General features: G+C 37.9%; 2 protein-coding genes and 1 long non-coding RNA gene across 3 annotated transcripts; 2 read left to right on the top strand and 1 right to left on the bottom strand.

Moving 5' to 3' along the window:
* Nucleotides 1–2,725: 2,725 nt before the first annotated feature.
* On the bottom strand, nt 2,726–3,911 carry LOC130589669 (uncharacterized). The gene is made up of 2 exons (XR_008967266.1): nt 3,581–3,911; nt 2,726–3,043 (listed from the first exon to the last, which is right to left on the bottom strand). It is a non-coding gene; the product is annotated as an uncharacterized LOC130589669 (long non-coding RNA).
* A 5,464-nt stretch (nt 3,912–9,375) lies between these two features.
* Nucleotides 9,376–10,469, top strand: LOC130589822 (uncharacterized). Its single transcript, XM_057391416.1, has 2 exons — nt 9,376–10,321; nt 10,369–10,469. Exons 1-2 carry the CDS (start codon nt 9,376–9,378, stop codon nt 10,467–10,469), a joined length of 1,047 nt encoding a protein of 348 aa, XP_057247399.1.
* Nucleotides 9,946–15,561, top strand: LOC125492503 (uncharacterized). The gene is made up of 9 exons (XM_048635055.2): nt 9,946–11,599; nt 11,679–11,999; nt 12,083–12,182; nt 12,252–12,620; nt 13,190–13,449; nt 13,532–13,655; nt 13,733–14,026; nt 14,118–14,234; nt 15,021–15,561. The coding sequence occupies exons 1-7, from the start codon at nt 10,497–10,499 to the stop codon at nt 13,901–13,903; spliced, it is 2,448 nt and encodes an 815-aa protein (XP_048491012.2). The 5' UTR covers nt 9,946–10,496; the 3' UTR covers nt 13,904–14,026; nt 14,118–14,234; nt 15,021–15,561.
* Nucleotides 15,562–17,048: the final 1,487 nt, after the last annotated feature.

Here is a 17,048-nt window from a genome sequence, read left to right as displayed (position 1 = left end):
TTGGATAAGTTCGTAGTGGTTTTCATTGATGACATTTTGATATATTCGAGGAATGAAACCGAGCATGATGAACATTTAGGATTATTTTGGAGACTTTGAGAAAGAACCAACTATATGCCAAGTTCTCTAAGTGTGAGTTTCGTTTGGAGAAAGTAGCATTTTTGGTCATTTTGTGTCTAAGGAAGGAGTCTCAGTAGATCCTGCTAAGATTCAAGCGTGAGTGAGTGGCCAACTCCAAAGAGTGTGTCTACATTAGGAGTTTCTTGGTTTAGTGGCTATTATAGGAGATTTGTGAGAGATTTCTCGAAGATAGCAAGACCTATGACTAATTTGATGAAAAAGGAGTCCAAGTTTGAGTGGAATGAGAAGTGTGAGGAAGTTTTCAGATCTTGAAGGATCGTTTAACCACTGCACCTGTTTAACCCTACCTGATGGGAATGAGGGATTTGAGGTCTATAGTGATGCTTCGAAAAATGGTTTGGGTTGTGTGTTGCAACAGAATGGTAAGGTAATAGCTTATGCGTCGCGTCAATTGAAACCTTATGAGGCTAATTACCCTACCCATGATCTAGAGTTAGCTGCCATAGTGTTTGCATTGAAGATTTGGAGACATTATCTTTATGGAGCAACTTGCAAGATATTTACAGACCATAAGAGTTTGAAGTACATATTTACCCAAAAGACTTGAATATGAGGCAAAGAAGATGGCTAAGTTGATTAAGGATTATGATCTAGATATCCAGTATCATGAGGGGAAAGCAAATGTGGTTGCTGACGCCTTGAGTCGAAAATCGAGTCATAGCTTGAGTGCTTTGATAGTCCTCAGGAGTTGTGTAGAGATATGCAAAGGTTGAGCCTAGAAATTCTAAATCCTGGGGAAAGTGAGGCTAGACTTAGTAATCTTTCTTTGGGAGTGTCAGTTTTCGACGAGATTATTGAGGGTCAAGTCGGGGGTGAGCATCTAGACAAGATAAGGAGAAAATGAAGCAAGGTAAGGAAGTAGACTTCAAGATTCATGATGATGGGAGTCTAAGGTTTAAAGGGAGATGGTGTGTATTACCACAGAAGTGCAATGACCTTAAGAGACGTCTTATGGACGAGGGGCACAATACTCCATATTCTGTGCAGCCTGGGGGTGACAAGTTGTACAAAGACCTTAAGGTGATCTATTGGTTGCCAAACATGAAGCGAGAGGTAGCTGAATATGTGTCTAAGTGCCTGACCTGTCAGAAAGTGAAGATAGACCATAAGAGACCCATGGGGAAAGTTCAATCGTTGGAGGTTCCTGGATGGAAGTGGGATTCTATTTCTATGGACTTTGTGACTGCCTTACCCAAGACGAAGAGTGGAAATGACACCATTTGGGTTATTGTGGATAGACTGACCAAGTCCGCCGTGTTCATACCTATTAAGGAGACATGGAAAAAGAAGCAACTCGCTAAGACCTATATCAAGCATGTATTGAGATTGCATGGAGTTCCAAAGGACATTATCTCGGATCGTGACTCTAGATTTCTATCTAAGTTCTGGAAAAAGGTCCAATTAAACCTTGGGATAACACTGAAAATGAGTACCGCCTTTCACCCTGCGACCGATGGTCAGACTGAGAGAACTAATCAGACTATGGAGGACATGTTGAGAGCTTGTGCAATTGATTTTCAAGGAAGTTGGGAGGACCAATTAGATTTGATTGAGTTTTCTTACAACAATAGTTACCATGCGAGTATAAATATGGCACCATTTGAGGCATTATATGGACAGAAATGTAGAAGTCCCATTTGCTGGAATGACTTTAGTGAAAATATAGTCTTGGGGACTGAATTCATTGAGGAGACCGTTAAGAATGTTCGACTAATTCAGGCTCGAATTCAAGCTGCGCAAGATAGGCAGAAGAGTTATGCAGATTTAAAACGTCGTGAAGATGAGTTTGCTGTAGGTGATAAAGTATTCTTGAAAGTATCACCCACTAAAGGCGTTATGAGATTTTGGAAAAAGGTAGAGGTGTCAAAAACTGGGCCGACCCACGGGTGAACCCGCATGCGACCCAGACCCAACCTGTTCCGAGCCGAGAGTGGTCGGTTGGAAAGCCGACCCATTCCGACCCAGCGTTCACCGTGCCCAGTCTAACCCGTGGAATTAGTAACCCAACCTGAGTTGGGCCGACCCAGTTTTACCCGTACCCAGTTGCACCCGTGAATAACGACCCAGACCCAACCTGTTTCCGACCCAAAATAACCCGCACCCAACTTCACCCGCCAATGACCCAGTTAAACCCACCCAGTTATCACCCAACCCAGTTACCACCCACCAGTGTGACCCAACCCAGCTATCCCCAACCCAGTCCTGACCCAACCCAGTTATCACCGACCAAGTTGTGACCCAACCCAGCTATCACCGACCCAGTTGTGACCCAATCCAGCTATCACCGACCTAGTTCTGACCCAACCCAGTTATGACCCAACCCAATTTCGACCCAACCTTGTTAGCACCCGACCTAACTAAACCCGACCCAACACCATTCCGACTCAAGTAAACCCGATCCAACACCATTTATTTGTTTTTGGGGTGAAAGACCGAAGACATATAAGTTCAACTACTAGTCGAACGCTTATTCCTTACGACAAAAAAAAAAAAAAATCAGTGACATCCCCTTTAATTTAAGAGATGCTACTAAAAATTCCATATAAAATTTGAACCACACATTCAACAAATTTAAGGGACAAAATAAATGAACTGAAGCATAGATTAACAGATCTCAAATCAAACAAACAACCTGATATTCGAACTTTGCAAAAGAGCATGGGTAGATCTTGGTAATTAAAATTCCTTACTAATTATTACATTCGCCCGTTATAAAAAAAAATACACTAGATCTAAAAGTAAAAAATAAAATCAGTAAAAAAAATTCTTAGAATAGATCTCAAACTAACACAAAATAAATTAATTGGTCTTTTTTTCATCACCATCTTCAAAGTTGCCAAACTTCATCTGCTACACTTTGTTTATGAGGCCCTTGCTTGAATTTATATAACCGGATATCTACCTGAACATTGAGTGATGATCAACATGAGATCATACTAAAAGAAGAAAGAGAAGAGCAAAAAAGAAGAAATAAAGAAAATTAACTGAAGAAGGAAAGATCTAAAATTAAAAAAAAGAAGAAATCAATTTTGGACTTTCAAACCAAAAAAGCTAATTTCATTACTTTCCAATTCACTCCTGTCTTAAAACCCCTATATATTTTTTTATATAAAAAAAAGCGAGCTTGAAACAGATCCAACCAAAAAAGCATGAAATATGAATTTAGAGTCAAATTCACAAAGACATATATATATATATATATTATATATAATTATTATATATATATATATAATATTTATATAATATTATAATATATATATATTATATATAATATATATATATATATAAGAACGAAATTAAAGAACAGTAGAGTATAATTACAATTGGAGAGAAAACCCATGAGAAGTTACGACGGAACAAATCATAAATAATTATTATTATTATAACATTAGAGAATAATTTCAGAGAACAAAAAAAAAATTATGCATATAGATTATACTTGGTAACTGACTTTGGATTCATCTTTGCATATAAACCGTTCTCTAGATTCATCTATCATAATGGGGAAAAGATTAAGACCATCTGAGAGATTTCATTTTGGGAAGAATGATAAAGAGATCGGATGAACACTTCTAATCCTTGTTTGGATGCTTTGTATTTAGATTGTCCAATGCTTCCCTTTCACGGAATATAATCCTTGTTTGGATGCCATGCATTTTCTTTGCTGGTTTTTTTTGGATGCTTTGTATTTATTGAAACTTGTTTTGGCATAGGAGGGCAACTGAAGAAGGGAATTCATGAAAGAGAAACTGATATTTGATCAGGGTTTAACTTTTTGGCGGCTCCAAACTGAGATTGTCCAATGTTAGGGATTTTTAGGGTGTTTTTATCCGTTGGATGAAAAGATTGAAGGGTTGAGATTTCCTCTTATGAATTTAGGGTGAATTTCTTTTTATTTTCAGAAAATTAAATCATAAATGAAGGGCTTAGATTTGGTCTTTCTCTAATAAAGGGCTGAGATTTGCTCATTCAAGAGGGATCCATGACTAACTCTATTGACCAATGAGCATTGAGTTACACCAAGCACATGGATTGTTGTATTTTGATCAATGGTTGGGTTTTGTTCATGTTGATCTTCTCACAAATCAATGACCTTAATTTTGTCATTTTGATTAATTTGATACTATTTTGATTTGAGAATTTTAAATTAATCATTCTATTATTAATGGTTTAGTTAACTTTAAAAATTAGTATTATTGACTTATTGTTAAAAATTAATATACAATAAAAAGTTTAAAAATTCAATTAGTTATTAATGACACACAATCAATCTAATCTAATCTAATCTCTTGCACTAATAAGATAATAATGACATTATAATACAACCTATCTTCTTGAAGACAAGCATGAAGGATGATTCTAAAGATGATCATGAATAGTGTGAAACTGTTAAGGCAAAGTTGTAAAAATGTTAAGACAAACTACCAATTAACAACTAACAAAGTAACAAGTAAGTGAATAGTGATTAACAAAGTAACAAATTAGAAGTTCAATGAATAATGATGTATTGATGTGAATTTGTGAAACAATGAAAGTATAAATTGTTAATTGTTAAGTATGAAATACATGAATGTTTGATTATTTAAGTAATGAAATAGACGAATTTCTAGTATGCTTTGAATTTTGATTATTGTTAAAACCGTGTAATAACATCGATGATTAACGTTAATCATTGCTACTTCATTACTTGTTGAGTTGTGCAACAAACGATGAAAGTCTAACTCTTTTTGTTGCTATATAGTGACTGATTCAGAGACTTGAGAGTGAGTAAGTCACTAACTAACAAAATGTTTAAGTTTAATAGTCTATTGACTCTAATACTATAAGTTTATAATCAATAATTCTTATGGTTGTTAGTTGTTAGTTGTTAATTGTTAGTTGTTTCTTGTTAGATGTTAGTTGTTACTTGTTACTTGAATACTTATGCAATCATCAATGAGAATAACTAAATAAGTGAATAACTAATAGACGATACTTAGGCAATAGGCCAATTTTATGATAATTTGATTTATGTCAACCTTAACTTAACGAAAATCGATCAATGTTTCATCCTCTACTGATACGATGACATGATTATTTCATACTGATTATTGACTATGATCTACTTTCATAGCTTCAATATTTCATCTTCATCCTTAGTGATATAGTGTATGATTATGTATCATCTTCATATGACATATTCGATTAAGTGATTAACATTGGTTATTGTTACTTGTTGAGTTGTTCCATGAACGATGAAAAGTCGAACAATTTTATAATTACGAATTAAGATGCTTTCATTAATGATTTAATGTCAACCTAATTCTTTAATTCTAACTCTTTTTGTTGCTATATAATAACTGATTCAGACTTGAGAGTGAGTAAGTCACTAACTAACAAAATGTTTAAGTTTAATAGTCTATTAACCCTAACACTATAAGTCTATAATCAATAATCCTTATGGTTGTTAGTTGTTAGTTGTTACTTGTTACTTGTTAGATGTTAGTTTGTTACTTGACATATGCAATCATGAATAAGAATAAACTAAATAAGTGAATAACTAATGAGCGATACTTAGTAACTTAGGCAATAGGCCAATTACCACCTATAAGTATAAAGTATAATGACTATAATAGTATAATCTATACCACAATATCGCAATATCACATGTTATAAGTTTATAACAATCTCGACCCAAATCAATACGCCACGGAGCTGTCGGTTCGATATTTAGTCGTTCCAAGAACCAAGTCCTACCGAGATCCGATTTATGTCGACCCAAGTCGAAATCCGATTTATTCTGACCCAAGTCCAAAGTCATTCCGATAGTCGATTTCTTGAACACTCAATTAATTCTGAAGGTCGATTTATTCTGACCCAATTCATTCCGATATCGATTTCTTTCGACCCAAGTAATTTTGAAAGCCGCATTATTCCGACCCAAGTTATTCCGATATCGATTTCTTTCGACCCAAGTAACCCGAAAGCCTATTTCTTCCGACCCAAGTAATTCCGAAAGCCGAATTATTCCGACCCAAGTTATTACGATATCGATTTCTTCCAACCCAAGTAACCCGAAAGCCGATTTCTACCGACCCAAGCAATTCCGAAAGCCGAATTATTCTGACCCAAGTTATTTCGATATCGATTTCTTCCGACCCAAGTAACCCGAAAACCGATTTCTTCCGACCCAAGTAATTCCGAAAGCCGAATTGTTCCGACCCAAGCTATTCCGATATCGATTTCTTCCGACCCAAGTAACCCGAAAGCCGATTTCTTCCGACCCAAGTCATTCCGAAACCAGATTTCTTCCGACCCAAGTCATTCCGAAAGCCGATTTCTTCCGACCCAAGTTATTCCGAAAGCCGATTTCTTCCGACCCAAGTCATTCCGAAAGCCGATTTAGACCGACTCCACCTTATTCCATTCCGACCCAAATTCACCCAACCCAGATACCGGCCGACCTAGTCTCACCCGACCCAATTTCGACCCAGTTCCGAGATCCCCTCACCCAGTTTCACCCGACCCAAGTTCACCCGACCCACCCAGTTCCGACCCATGACACAGTGTCACCCAGATTATTCCGACCCAAATCATTCCGACCCAGCTTGGGTCAACCCAAACCCAGCCAGTGACCCAGATTGACACCTCTAGAAAAAGGGCAAGCTAAGTGCTAAATATGTAGGCCCATATGAGAATTTGGAGCGCATTGGGAAAGTCGTAGCTTATAGATTGGCATTGCCAATGGAGTTTGAAAAGATGCATGATGTATTTCATATATCTCAACTTAAGCGCTATATCCCTGACGAGCGTCATGTGTTAGAGCCTGAAAGAGTGCAGATAGATAGTAGCCTCACATATGAGGAAAGACCTGTCAAGATTCTCGACAAGAAAGTGCGTAGTACGTGCAACAAGGATGTTCATATTGTCAAAGTTCTTTGGTCTAACCACGAGTCAGAAGAGGCAACGTGGGAAGCCGAAGCGGATATGAAGAAAAAGTATCCAGACCTATTCCTTGAGGTGAGTTACGAGGGCGTAACTCGTTTTCTTTAAGGGGGGTAGAATGCGATAAATTTCGCGCTTTTGTCTATTTTTATGAGATTTTCATGCATATGTATGCTATGTTGGGCAAGTTGCACATGTTAGTGCAAAAGAAGTAGAGTCTCCGCATAAGAAAAGTGTTCATAAGTAACACAAGTGTTTTAAATATGGGAAAGTGCACGAGAGGCACTACCTTTCTTCAAAAGTTTTCGAAATGTTGAGTTTAAATTTTCGAAAGTACGAGGGTTTTGTGTTAAGTTTCGGGACGAAACTTCTTTTAAGGGGGTAGACTGTAATCCCCCACAATTTTAAAGAATTTTCATAAATATATTAAAGTATTTATGTAGTTACACTACAAGAAAAGGCCCAGTCACCGACGGCTACCCCGCGACGGCTCGAAAAACCGTCGTTGTTTTCAAAATTAGCGTCCGTTTCAAACCGTCGTCCTCACCGACGGCTTGTAACGCTACAGCGACGGCTTTAACGGACGCTATATGCTAACGACCGTTTCAGACCGTCGTTGATGTTGTGAGCTTATATTTTAGAATTTGTTGTATTAGGCGTCGGCTTCAAGCAGTCGGTATTAATAGCAAAAGCCGTCGGTGATATTTGCAGTTTATAATTCAGAATTTTAATATGTTGCGTCGGCTTTAAGCCGTCGGTAGTAATACCAAGGCCGTCGTTGAATATAACGACTTAATACCCACTACTCCCACTCAAACTCTATTCTCAAGTATCAACCCACAAAACAAAACACAACAGTGCCGTCGCCCCGTCGTCTTCTTCACAGCGAATTTAGTTCAACCTCCTTCACCTGCGACCGGCGACCGGCGACACGCCAAACGCTTCTCCTTGCCGGTAATTTCTGAAACTCTGTGTTTATTTTTTATTTTTTAATTTTTGTTACAAATCAAACCCTATTCTCAAGTTTTGGGAATGTAGGTAGCCATTCAATCAACTGCCGGCGCCGCGAACTCACTACTTCCGCCGCCGCTGTCACCGCGCAACCCATTCATTCCGCCGCCGCCTCTGTTGTTGCGCAATTCGCTCCTTCCGCCGCCGCGCAATTCTGTCTGTTTCTCCAGTCTGTAAGTTAGCAACCTGTTGTTGTGCTCAAAATACTTGTTGTTGTTGTGGTTTGTTGTTGTTGTTGTCGTTTGTTGTTGCTTTAATTTGTTATTGTTGCTGTAATTTGTTGTTGTCTTTTGTTGTTGTTGTTGTTTGTTGTTATTGTTATTGTTATTTTTTTGTTGTTGTTGTTGATTGTTGTTATTTTTGTTGTTGTTAATGTTATTTGTTGTTGTTGTTGTTTGTTTGTTTAATTTTTGGCTTTGTTTTTGTTGTTGTTGTTGTTATTTGACTTGAAAATATATTGCTATTAATTCTTGTGAGGGAAAGTGTGGACCTCAAGAAATTAATAAAGTTGGAAAATCAATACACTATAACCAGATTCACAAAAAAACATAGAGTTCAATATCAATTATTTCACAAAACCCGAACCTAGCTGCGTCATGGTATGACCACTACCTTAGAAGCGATTTAGCAACGACCGGTACAATTTCAAACTCCGGCGTCGCCCCAAGGTTAGCACAGTGATCACACTATCCTGTGTACCTGGATTCCGGGATTGGATATTGTCAAGAACCGCTCACAATAATGTTGGGGGAACAAAGTCAAGAAGCAAAGGTTTTTGTTATAGCTTTTTGGTAGTTCACAACTTTAATTTTTATATGAATGTTACAGCATGCCTCACTTGAAGCTTTTAAAGATAGTCAACAAACTCATCATAAGGAGGAGTCATAAAATACACTTCAGGGAAAGAAGGTTGTTGAAGCAAAGATATAGCAACAACTTTCACTCATCAATCAACAAAATGCCATAATTGAATTTGCAGCCTTTGAAATTATTTAACAAAGGTTGTTGGACCTCGCTTCTTTAATCTTAAGACGAGATTCATTAATGTCTATCCCTCCATGTGTCATAGTATGAACACTAGTTGTTAGACGTTTCGCATGGTCTTATTGGTGATTGATAAGGTAATCTTTTGTCTGTTTGTGATGTTGTCTACTTCAATTATTTCTTTCTTCTGCTTCTCAAAGACATGTGTAATATGTACTTGGGTAACGACTTGCTACACTTGTTATACATTTAATTTGAGTGTTTAAATAAATATGTTTGCATCATCATGTTCCTAGAATTGTAGAGTTGGGCACCATGAAACGGAAGGAGCGTTGGTGGATGTATGATAGATATGACAATGGGCGTAACTTGAGGCCCGAGTTCTTGAGGGGGGTTGATGAATTCATTGAATTTTGCAAAGCAAATCCTGAAAGCCCAGGGTTGGATGAAGTTAGATGCCCGTGTCCGAAATGCAAGAACAGACGTATGCATGACGCAGACACGGTTAAAGTGCATGTGTATAAAAAGGGATTTATACCTGATTACTACGATTGGTATTCTCATGGTGAAGAGTTCCCTCGATCCGCACATGAGCCATCTAATCCATACCGTGAAATGATTTTCGATGCTCTTGGGAATAACTCAGAACCGTCCAATGTTGAAGAGCCTAGTGGAATGGACGAGGAGCCTAATCCTCAAGCAAAAGTGTTCCTTGACCTATTAAAGGCTTCTGAGGAACCATTGTACGAAGGGAGCTCCATGTCTGTGTTGGAAATGGCATCTAGAATTGTATCTCTGAAGTGTGAGTACAATTTGCCACATAGGTGTGTTGATGCGTTTGCTTCATTAGTGAAAGAAGCAATACCTAACAAAACAAACATGAGTAACACATTTTACGATACGAAGAAGATTTTGGAGGGATTAGAGCTTCCCCACGAGAGGATTCATGCGTGCCCCAAAGGTTGTATGTTATTTTGGAGAACTGATGCACACTTGGACAGATGTACAGTGTGCGATAGCGACAGATACAAAAGGACTTCTAAGGGGTCTTTAGTTCCAATGAAAGTTCTGATTTATTTCCCAATCACACCGAGATTGCAAAGGTTGTATGCAACAAAAAATGTTGCTGAAGAAATGACATGGCATGCCAAAAATCCAAGAGCCGAAGACAAAATGGCTCACCCTAGCGACAGTGAAGCTTGGAAGCATTTGGATAGATCCTTTGACGAATTTGCATCTGAGCCTAGGAATGTTCGGCTCGGTTTGTGTACCGATGGGTTTGGTCCACATGGAAAGTTTGGGGGTCAGTATTCATGTTGGCCGGTCATCTTAACCCCGTACAACTTGCCGCCATCGATGTGCATGAAGAAACCCTTCATGTTCCTTTCGTTGCTCGTTCCTGGTCCTAAAAATCCGAAGGGAACTTGGATGTGTACATGCAACCCTTAATCGAGGAATTGAAGCAATTATGGGATGTTGGAGCAACAACTTATGATATTTCTAGGAAACAAAATTTCAATATGCGTGCTGCCATTCTTTGGACAATAAGTGATTTTCCTGCGTACGGTATGCTATCTGGCTGGGCTACAGCTGGGAAAAAGGCATGTCCTTACTGTTTGGACAAATCTAAAGCTTTTTGGCTCGACCATGGGGGTAAAGTTTCTTGGTTTGATTGTCACCGTCAATTCCTACCCCTAGATCATCCTTTTCGTAACAACAAAATAGCTTTTTGCAGAAATAAGGTTGAAAAAGGGTCTCCGCCACACATCATGTCTGGGGAAGAGTTGTGGTCCTGTGTTAAAGATTTGCCAAAGGCTACAGATGGGCCAGAAGCACTTAATACTTTGAAAAAGTTGAAAAAAGGGTGGTTCAAACAAAGCTGTCTTTGGGAGCTCCCATACTGGAAAACTCTCCATCTTCGTAACAACCTTGACGTCATGCACATTGAGAAAAACTTTTTCGACCAACTAATTCACACAATTATGGATGTGAAAAAACAGACATCAGACACTGTTGCATCCAGAAAAGACATTGCTAAATTATGTAAAAGGCCTCAACTTCACGTTACCAAGGATGCGAACGGAAAAGAAACTCCACCAAAAGCGCCTTTCGCACTGGACATAGCCCAAAGGAAAGTATTATGCAACTGGGTGAGAGATTTGAAATTTCCAGATGGTTATGCTTCCGACTTAACAAGATGTGTGGACATGCAGTCCGGTAAGCTGCACAGTATGAAAAGTCATGACTGTCATGTCTTCATGGAAAGATTATTACCGATAGCATTAAAGGAGTTGCTCCCGGTTCATGTGTGGAAAGCTGTTACTGAGATCAGCCTCTTTTTTCGTGATTTGTGTTGCTCCACCATCACAGTAAGAGACATGGAAAGATTGGAAAAGAACATAGCCGAAATCCTTTGTAAACTTGAAAAGATTTTCCCACCATCATTCTTCAATTCCATGGAACACTTACCGATTCACCTTCCACGCGAAGCTAGGCTATGTGGTCCCGTACAATACCGTTGGATGTATCCCTTTGAAAGGTACCTTATCTTTCATTTTCATATATCCTTTTTATTGTTCTTCGCAATTATGTAACTCTTTTCATAACCACTTTATTAGGTTTCTTAATCATTTAAAACGCAAAATTGGTAACAAGGCTCGTGTGGAGGGTTCTATTTGTAATGCGTACTTGTGCGAAGAGATAGCAAACTTCTGTTCCAACTATTTTCAGCAAGGAGTGGATACTAAGACACGAGATTTAGGTCGTAATGTCACTGATGAAGTTGATAGGATGCTCGATGAAAATGTCCCAGAACTATTTAGAGTTGATTGTGGTCGGCCGTCAAATGCAGGTGGAAAACGATATTTAACTGAAGCAGAACTTCAGCGTGCACACCTATATGTGTTAGCAAATACAGGCATCTTACAAGAATTTGAAAAGTAAAACACTTGTTATTAATCATACTATTTACAAATTTAACTTTTATTTTAATCTAGACATTGACAATTGTTATGATTGTAAGGGGTTTCGAGGACCACATTCTTCAAATTCGACCTACTCTACGTGCAGAAGATGTGTGGGTGCAACATGAAGCAGAATACCTTGATTGGTTTAGATCGAAAGTGAGTTTATGTAAACATTAAATCTCGTTTGATACAAAGTTGTATCTAACATATGAATTATTTTAATAGGTTATTCAAGACAAACCAAATGATGATGTACTGTTTGCTTTAGCAATGGGTCCTTCGACATTAGTTCGCACTTGGAATGGATACTATGTTAATGGATACAATTTCCAAACACAAGGATCAAGCAAACACAAGTCCACCATGAATTATGGAGTGTGTGTGTCTAATGACGGAGGGAGTGATTTCTTTGGGATTCTAGATGATGTTATAGAATTAAAGTTTACTGGTGCACTTAGGCAATATAACACTATTTTATTCAAGTGCAATTGGATGGACAATGTCAGGGGAATGAACATCGATCAATACAAGCTAGTTGAAGTCAACCATACCAAGAAATACCCCAAGTTTGATCCCTTTGTGCTATCATACCAGGTTAGCCAAGTATACTTCGCACCGTACCCAAGCTTGAAAAGAGATCGTGCTCAATGGTGGGCTGTGTTTAGGACAAAGGCAAGGTCTGTGATTGATGCTCCTGTTGACTTCGACTTCCTTCAGGAAACAAGTGTTGGGACTCCAACTCTTTCTGATCCAAGTGATATTCCCGATTATGAAGAGGGTAATGATGTCGAGTGTGTTCAAGCAGATGATGAAGATATTTTATTTGAAGTCCCCTCAGGTGATGATGAAGAAGAGTCTAGTTTCGATTCTGGAGATAGCGAGGATGATGACGATGAAGATGATGGTTTTTGGGATGACGATAGTGATGATGAATTAAGCGAGGATGGGAATTCACTTTGATTTGTTTTAGTATATCATAACTTGTATTAAGAACACCATTTATATTAAAATTCGTGACTTTTGTAATGATTTGTTGAAGATTACTTATTATTTTGTAATGATGCTAGATTTTTTTTCACTTTGATGGTAGACGATATTTTGTTATGATGGTAGACTAACGATTAATTATCCACCATGATTTATAAATTTGTTGTTTTGTATAGGTAATCATGTCTAATCCTAAGGGGCGCGGAGGTCGAGATGGCTTAGGTGGAAGCCAAGGTCATGGGCAATTGATTCGCAGGGAGCTTTTTGAGTCACCAGGAGCTCCAGAAAGCCCGAACCTTGGCTCTGAGACGCAACGAGATGATTCAGAGGCACGTGACATTGGTGACCGCGTACCTGAGACGCCGAGCAGCCAGAGGGAGGAAGCTGAAGGGTCACACCGTGCATCAAAAAGGGTTTTGAGCCCTACTGGATTGTGGTAAATTTCTAAATTAATATATGATTCATAATATTTATATTTTCAATGATATTGACAATTTAAGTGTTTGTTTTCAATTCAGGTTTGATGATAACAAAGTTAGCGGGTCCATAACTGACATTTTCCAGGGTCATTTTCGAGAACCTTGGTTTAACTACGGTGAGGTGGACGATGCAACAAAGACGCATTGGTGGAACTCATTCACGGTATGTATGAATCAAATTATGAAGATTTAAATTTATTATATTAGTTTATTAACAACTTGTTTTAATGTTTGTTAAAGGGTCTTTACGAATGGGCTCCTGAGTTAGATGGCAAAGTGAGAAAAGCATACCAGATGAAAGCTAGAACTCGTTTGAATGACTTGCGGTATTGGGTGCTCAACAAAGCTAAAGAAAGGCCAAAATGGTTGGGGAAAACCATTTATGAAACAATGAAAAAGAAAAGCCAGTAGCCCGCATTCCTCGAGAAATCTGAGAAGGCAAAGAAGAACCGAAGAGGTGGTTCCCTCTCTAATCCAGTTGAGCCGTCGCACTTTCAGGGTTCCATCTCGGCGGCACAACATGCTAAAAAGATGGTAAGAATGTTTCATATGTTTACTTAGTTTGAATTTCATGATTTTTTCTCTATATGTGAAAAATAAAGTCTATGTTCAACAATGTGTACAGGCAAAGAGTAGAGGAGGAGTACTCCCTACCGCCCCCGAGTTGTTCCTGAAGACTCATTTCAAAACTGTTGCTGGAAAAGGAGAGATTGCAGCAAACAAGAGAGCAAAACAAATTTCGGTACATACCTTTAAACATATATTTAAGTCATTATAGGCTATTTTATTTGCAAAATGAATGAACTTGAGTAGTTTTAACTTAGTTTGAATCATGAACACCTCAAACATCCTATATATACTTAGTTAAATGTGTTAGGTTGTAGTTTTGATTGAAATTACAAAATATAGGCAAGTTAGAACCAAATATAGGCCATTTAGCTCATTTTAGGCCCTATTGCTTGAAAATGAATGAACTTGAGTAGTTTTAACTTAGTTTGAATTATAAACACCTCAAACATCATATATATACTCAGTTAAATGTGTTAGGTTGTAGTTTTTACTGAAATAACAAAATATAGGCAAGTTAGAACCAAATATAGGCCATTTAGCTCATTTTAGGCCCTATTGCTTGAAAATGAATGAACTTGAGTAGTTTTAACTTAGTTTGAATCATAAACACCTCACACATCATATATATACTTAGTTAAATGTGTTAGGTTGTAGTTTTTACTGAAATAACAAAATATAGGCAAGTTAGAACCAAATATAGGCCATTTAGCTCATTTTAGGCCCTATTGCTTGAAAATGAATGAACTTGAGTAGTTTTAAGATAGTTTGAATCATAAACACCTCAAACATCATATATATACTTGATTAAATGTGTTAGGTTGTAGTTTTTAATGAAATAATAAAATATAGGCAAGTTAGAACCAAATATAGGCTATATATACTTAGGTTGTTTTTGCTCATTTTAGACCATATTGTTTGAATATGCGTGCATAAGAGTATATTATTTAACCAAATGCAGGAAACGTACAACAAGAAGCTGGATGATTGTAGCACTCAAGGGTCACAACCAAACCCTGATTTGTTGTATTGGGAGACAGTTGGTGGGAGGAACAGAGGAAAAGTGCAGGGGTTAGGTCAGGGAGATCATTTGTATTACAACTCTTCATCTGGGCGAGGAGGAGTTGGCTCTTCACAACCATATGAGCCATCGATTTTTTCTCAGCTAGAGGCGCAGGTGGAGGCCAAGGTCGCTGCACGGATGGTAGAAGTGGAGGCAAAGGTTGCAGCACGTCTGGAAGAGTCAAACCGGGCCCTCGTGCAGGAAATGATGCGGAACATGACTAATTTTGGTCACTTGTTCTCAGGTTGCAACACAGGACCCTCTCCACAACGCAGACCAGAGGATGACCCGGGGTTTGGTGGTGGCGGCACTAATGCTACACAGACACCAGCTACAGTGTAGTTTGTTTGGTTTTGACAACTAGCTAGATTACTAACTTAGAGTTTGTTCATAATTAGTCTAATTTTATATATGCACTTAGTGTCTATATTTATCGGCATATGTCTAGTTTTTGTTTTTAGGTGTCTCGGTATATTTTTTTGGAACTCCACTTTTACTCGATTTCCTGACACCGGGATTTATTTTGCGTATTAAGGTAGTTTGTTTAATTATAGACATTTAGTGTCTAATTTTCCCGATATTGGGATGTATTTTGTGTACATAAATCTAATCTATTTCATTTTTAATTTGCATATTTCTTTAGTTTAAAATATATAATGCGATGGAGGCGACGCAGGAACATGTTTAATGTAGTATATGCCGATGTTGGCGTGCAGTACAGGTTTGAGTATAATTTTGGAAAACATTATTAAATTATTTAATATAATTAATAAAATTACGACGGCTAAACTTGAACCAACGACGGCTTAGCAGTCGTTGAACAAGAGAACAATGACTGCCAAGGAAGTACAAAGCAACGACGGCTTGAGGATGTTAGCGACGGTTCAGAGCCGTCGGTGAAACAACGACAGCTTCAAAACGTCGTCTACTCACCGACGGTCCCAAACCGTCGTTGATACACCGACGGCTCCAAACCGTAGGTGCCAAATTCTTAACGACGGCTAACCAATCAGTCGTAGAACACCGTCGCTGATCCATCAACGACGGCCAAACGGTCGCTATTTGCTAATTCAACGACCAAAACTGCAACGTCAGTTGGTTAGCGACCGTTGGCCGTCGGTATTTATTTTAGCGACGACTTTTTGAGAATTAGCGACGGCTTTAAGCGGTCGTTGACTGGGCCTTTTCTTGTAGTGTTATATTTAAATCCAAATGAGTTTGGAAAATGATTTGACTTTTAAAAAGGGTTGACTATTTTAAAAGTCAACTAAAAATATTTTTCATAGCTTAATAAAATTTGTAATGTTTTAATTAAGCATGTTTTAATAAGAGTTTTAATTATTAAAAGCATATTTGAAAAGAAAGCTTAATGGAATCGAAAGCCCAAAAGTGATAAAAAGGGAAATGATTATTTGATGACTAAAGTCCTAATGAGCCCATCTTATTAGTCATCAAAGTTTTATTTATTGAAATCTCTTTTCCTAAGCCCAAAAGGAAAAGCCTCTATTTAAATATCCTAAAAACCCAAATTTTACCCTACACACTTTATTTCTCTCTCCTCTTTCCACGTGACTTTTCTTTTTCTCCCTCTCATCCGGCGCCTTCTTCCTCTCTCTTCTCCTTTGTGCGCCATCTTTGATTTTCTCTCAAAAATTGTTTCTTCTTCTTCAAGTAACGTTTCTTGTTGAACAAGAAACGTCACAAAACTTTGATTGAGCCAAGAAACCGCCGCCGACCGGTCCTGTGCTGCTGTTATTGACGCCGGCTTCCTCTTCCTCCTTGTTGTGGTTGTTTTTCTTTTCTTCTTCTCTAAGATTCCATTAAAGTATTAGTTTTTATATTATTTTATTATTAATTAGCATGTTTATGATTTAAATTATTGTTTTATATGCAATATATATTTCGGCTATAATATATATAAATATA

The sequence above is a fragment of the Beta vulgaris genome, chromosome 8, assembly GCF_026745355.1.
Source record: "Beta vulgaris subsp. vulgaris cultivar EL10 chromosome 8, EL10.2, whole genome shotgun sequence".
NCBI lineage: Eukaryota > Viridiplantae > Streptophyta > Magnoliopsida > Caryophyllales > Amaranthaceae > Beta > Beta vulgaris.
Note: the sequence above shows the minus strand (reverse complement) of the source record. Positions and strands in the feature narration are given on the sequence as shown.

Bases quoted from the DNA above. Each gene is read 5' to 3' on its own strand.
- LOC130589822 (XM_057391416.1), top strand. From the start codon at position 9,376: ATGAAACGGAAGGAGCGTTGGTGGATGTATGATAGATATGACAATGGG. The intron at 10,322-10,368 runs GTTTGTGTACCG...TTTGGGGGTCAG, and splicing joins GCCTAGGAATGTTCGGCTCG to TATTCATGTTGGCCGGTCAT.
- LOC125492503 (XM_048635055.2), top strand. From the start codon at position 10,497: ATGCAACCCTTAATCGAGGAATTGAAGCAATTATGGGATGTTGGAGCA. The intron at 12,183-12,251 runs GTGAGTTTATGT...TTATTTTAATAG, and splicing joins TTGATTGGTTTAGATCGAAA to GTTATTCAAGACAAACCAAA. The intron at 13,656-13,732 runs GTATGTATGAAT...TGTTTGTTAAAG, and splicing joins ATTGGTGGAACTCATTCACG to GGTCTTTACGAATGGGCTCC.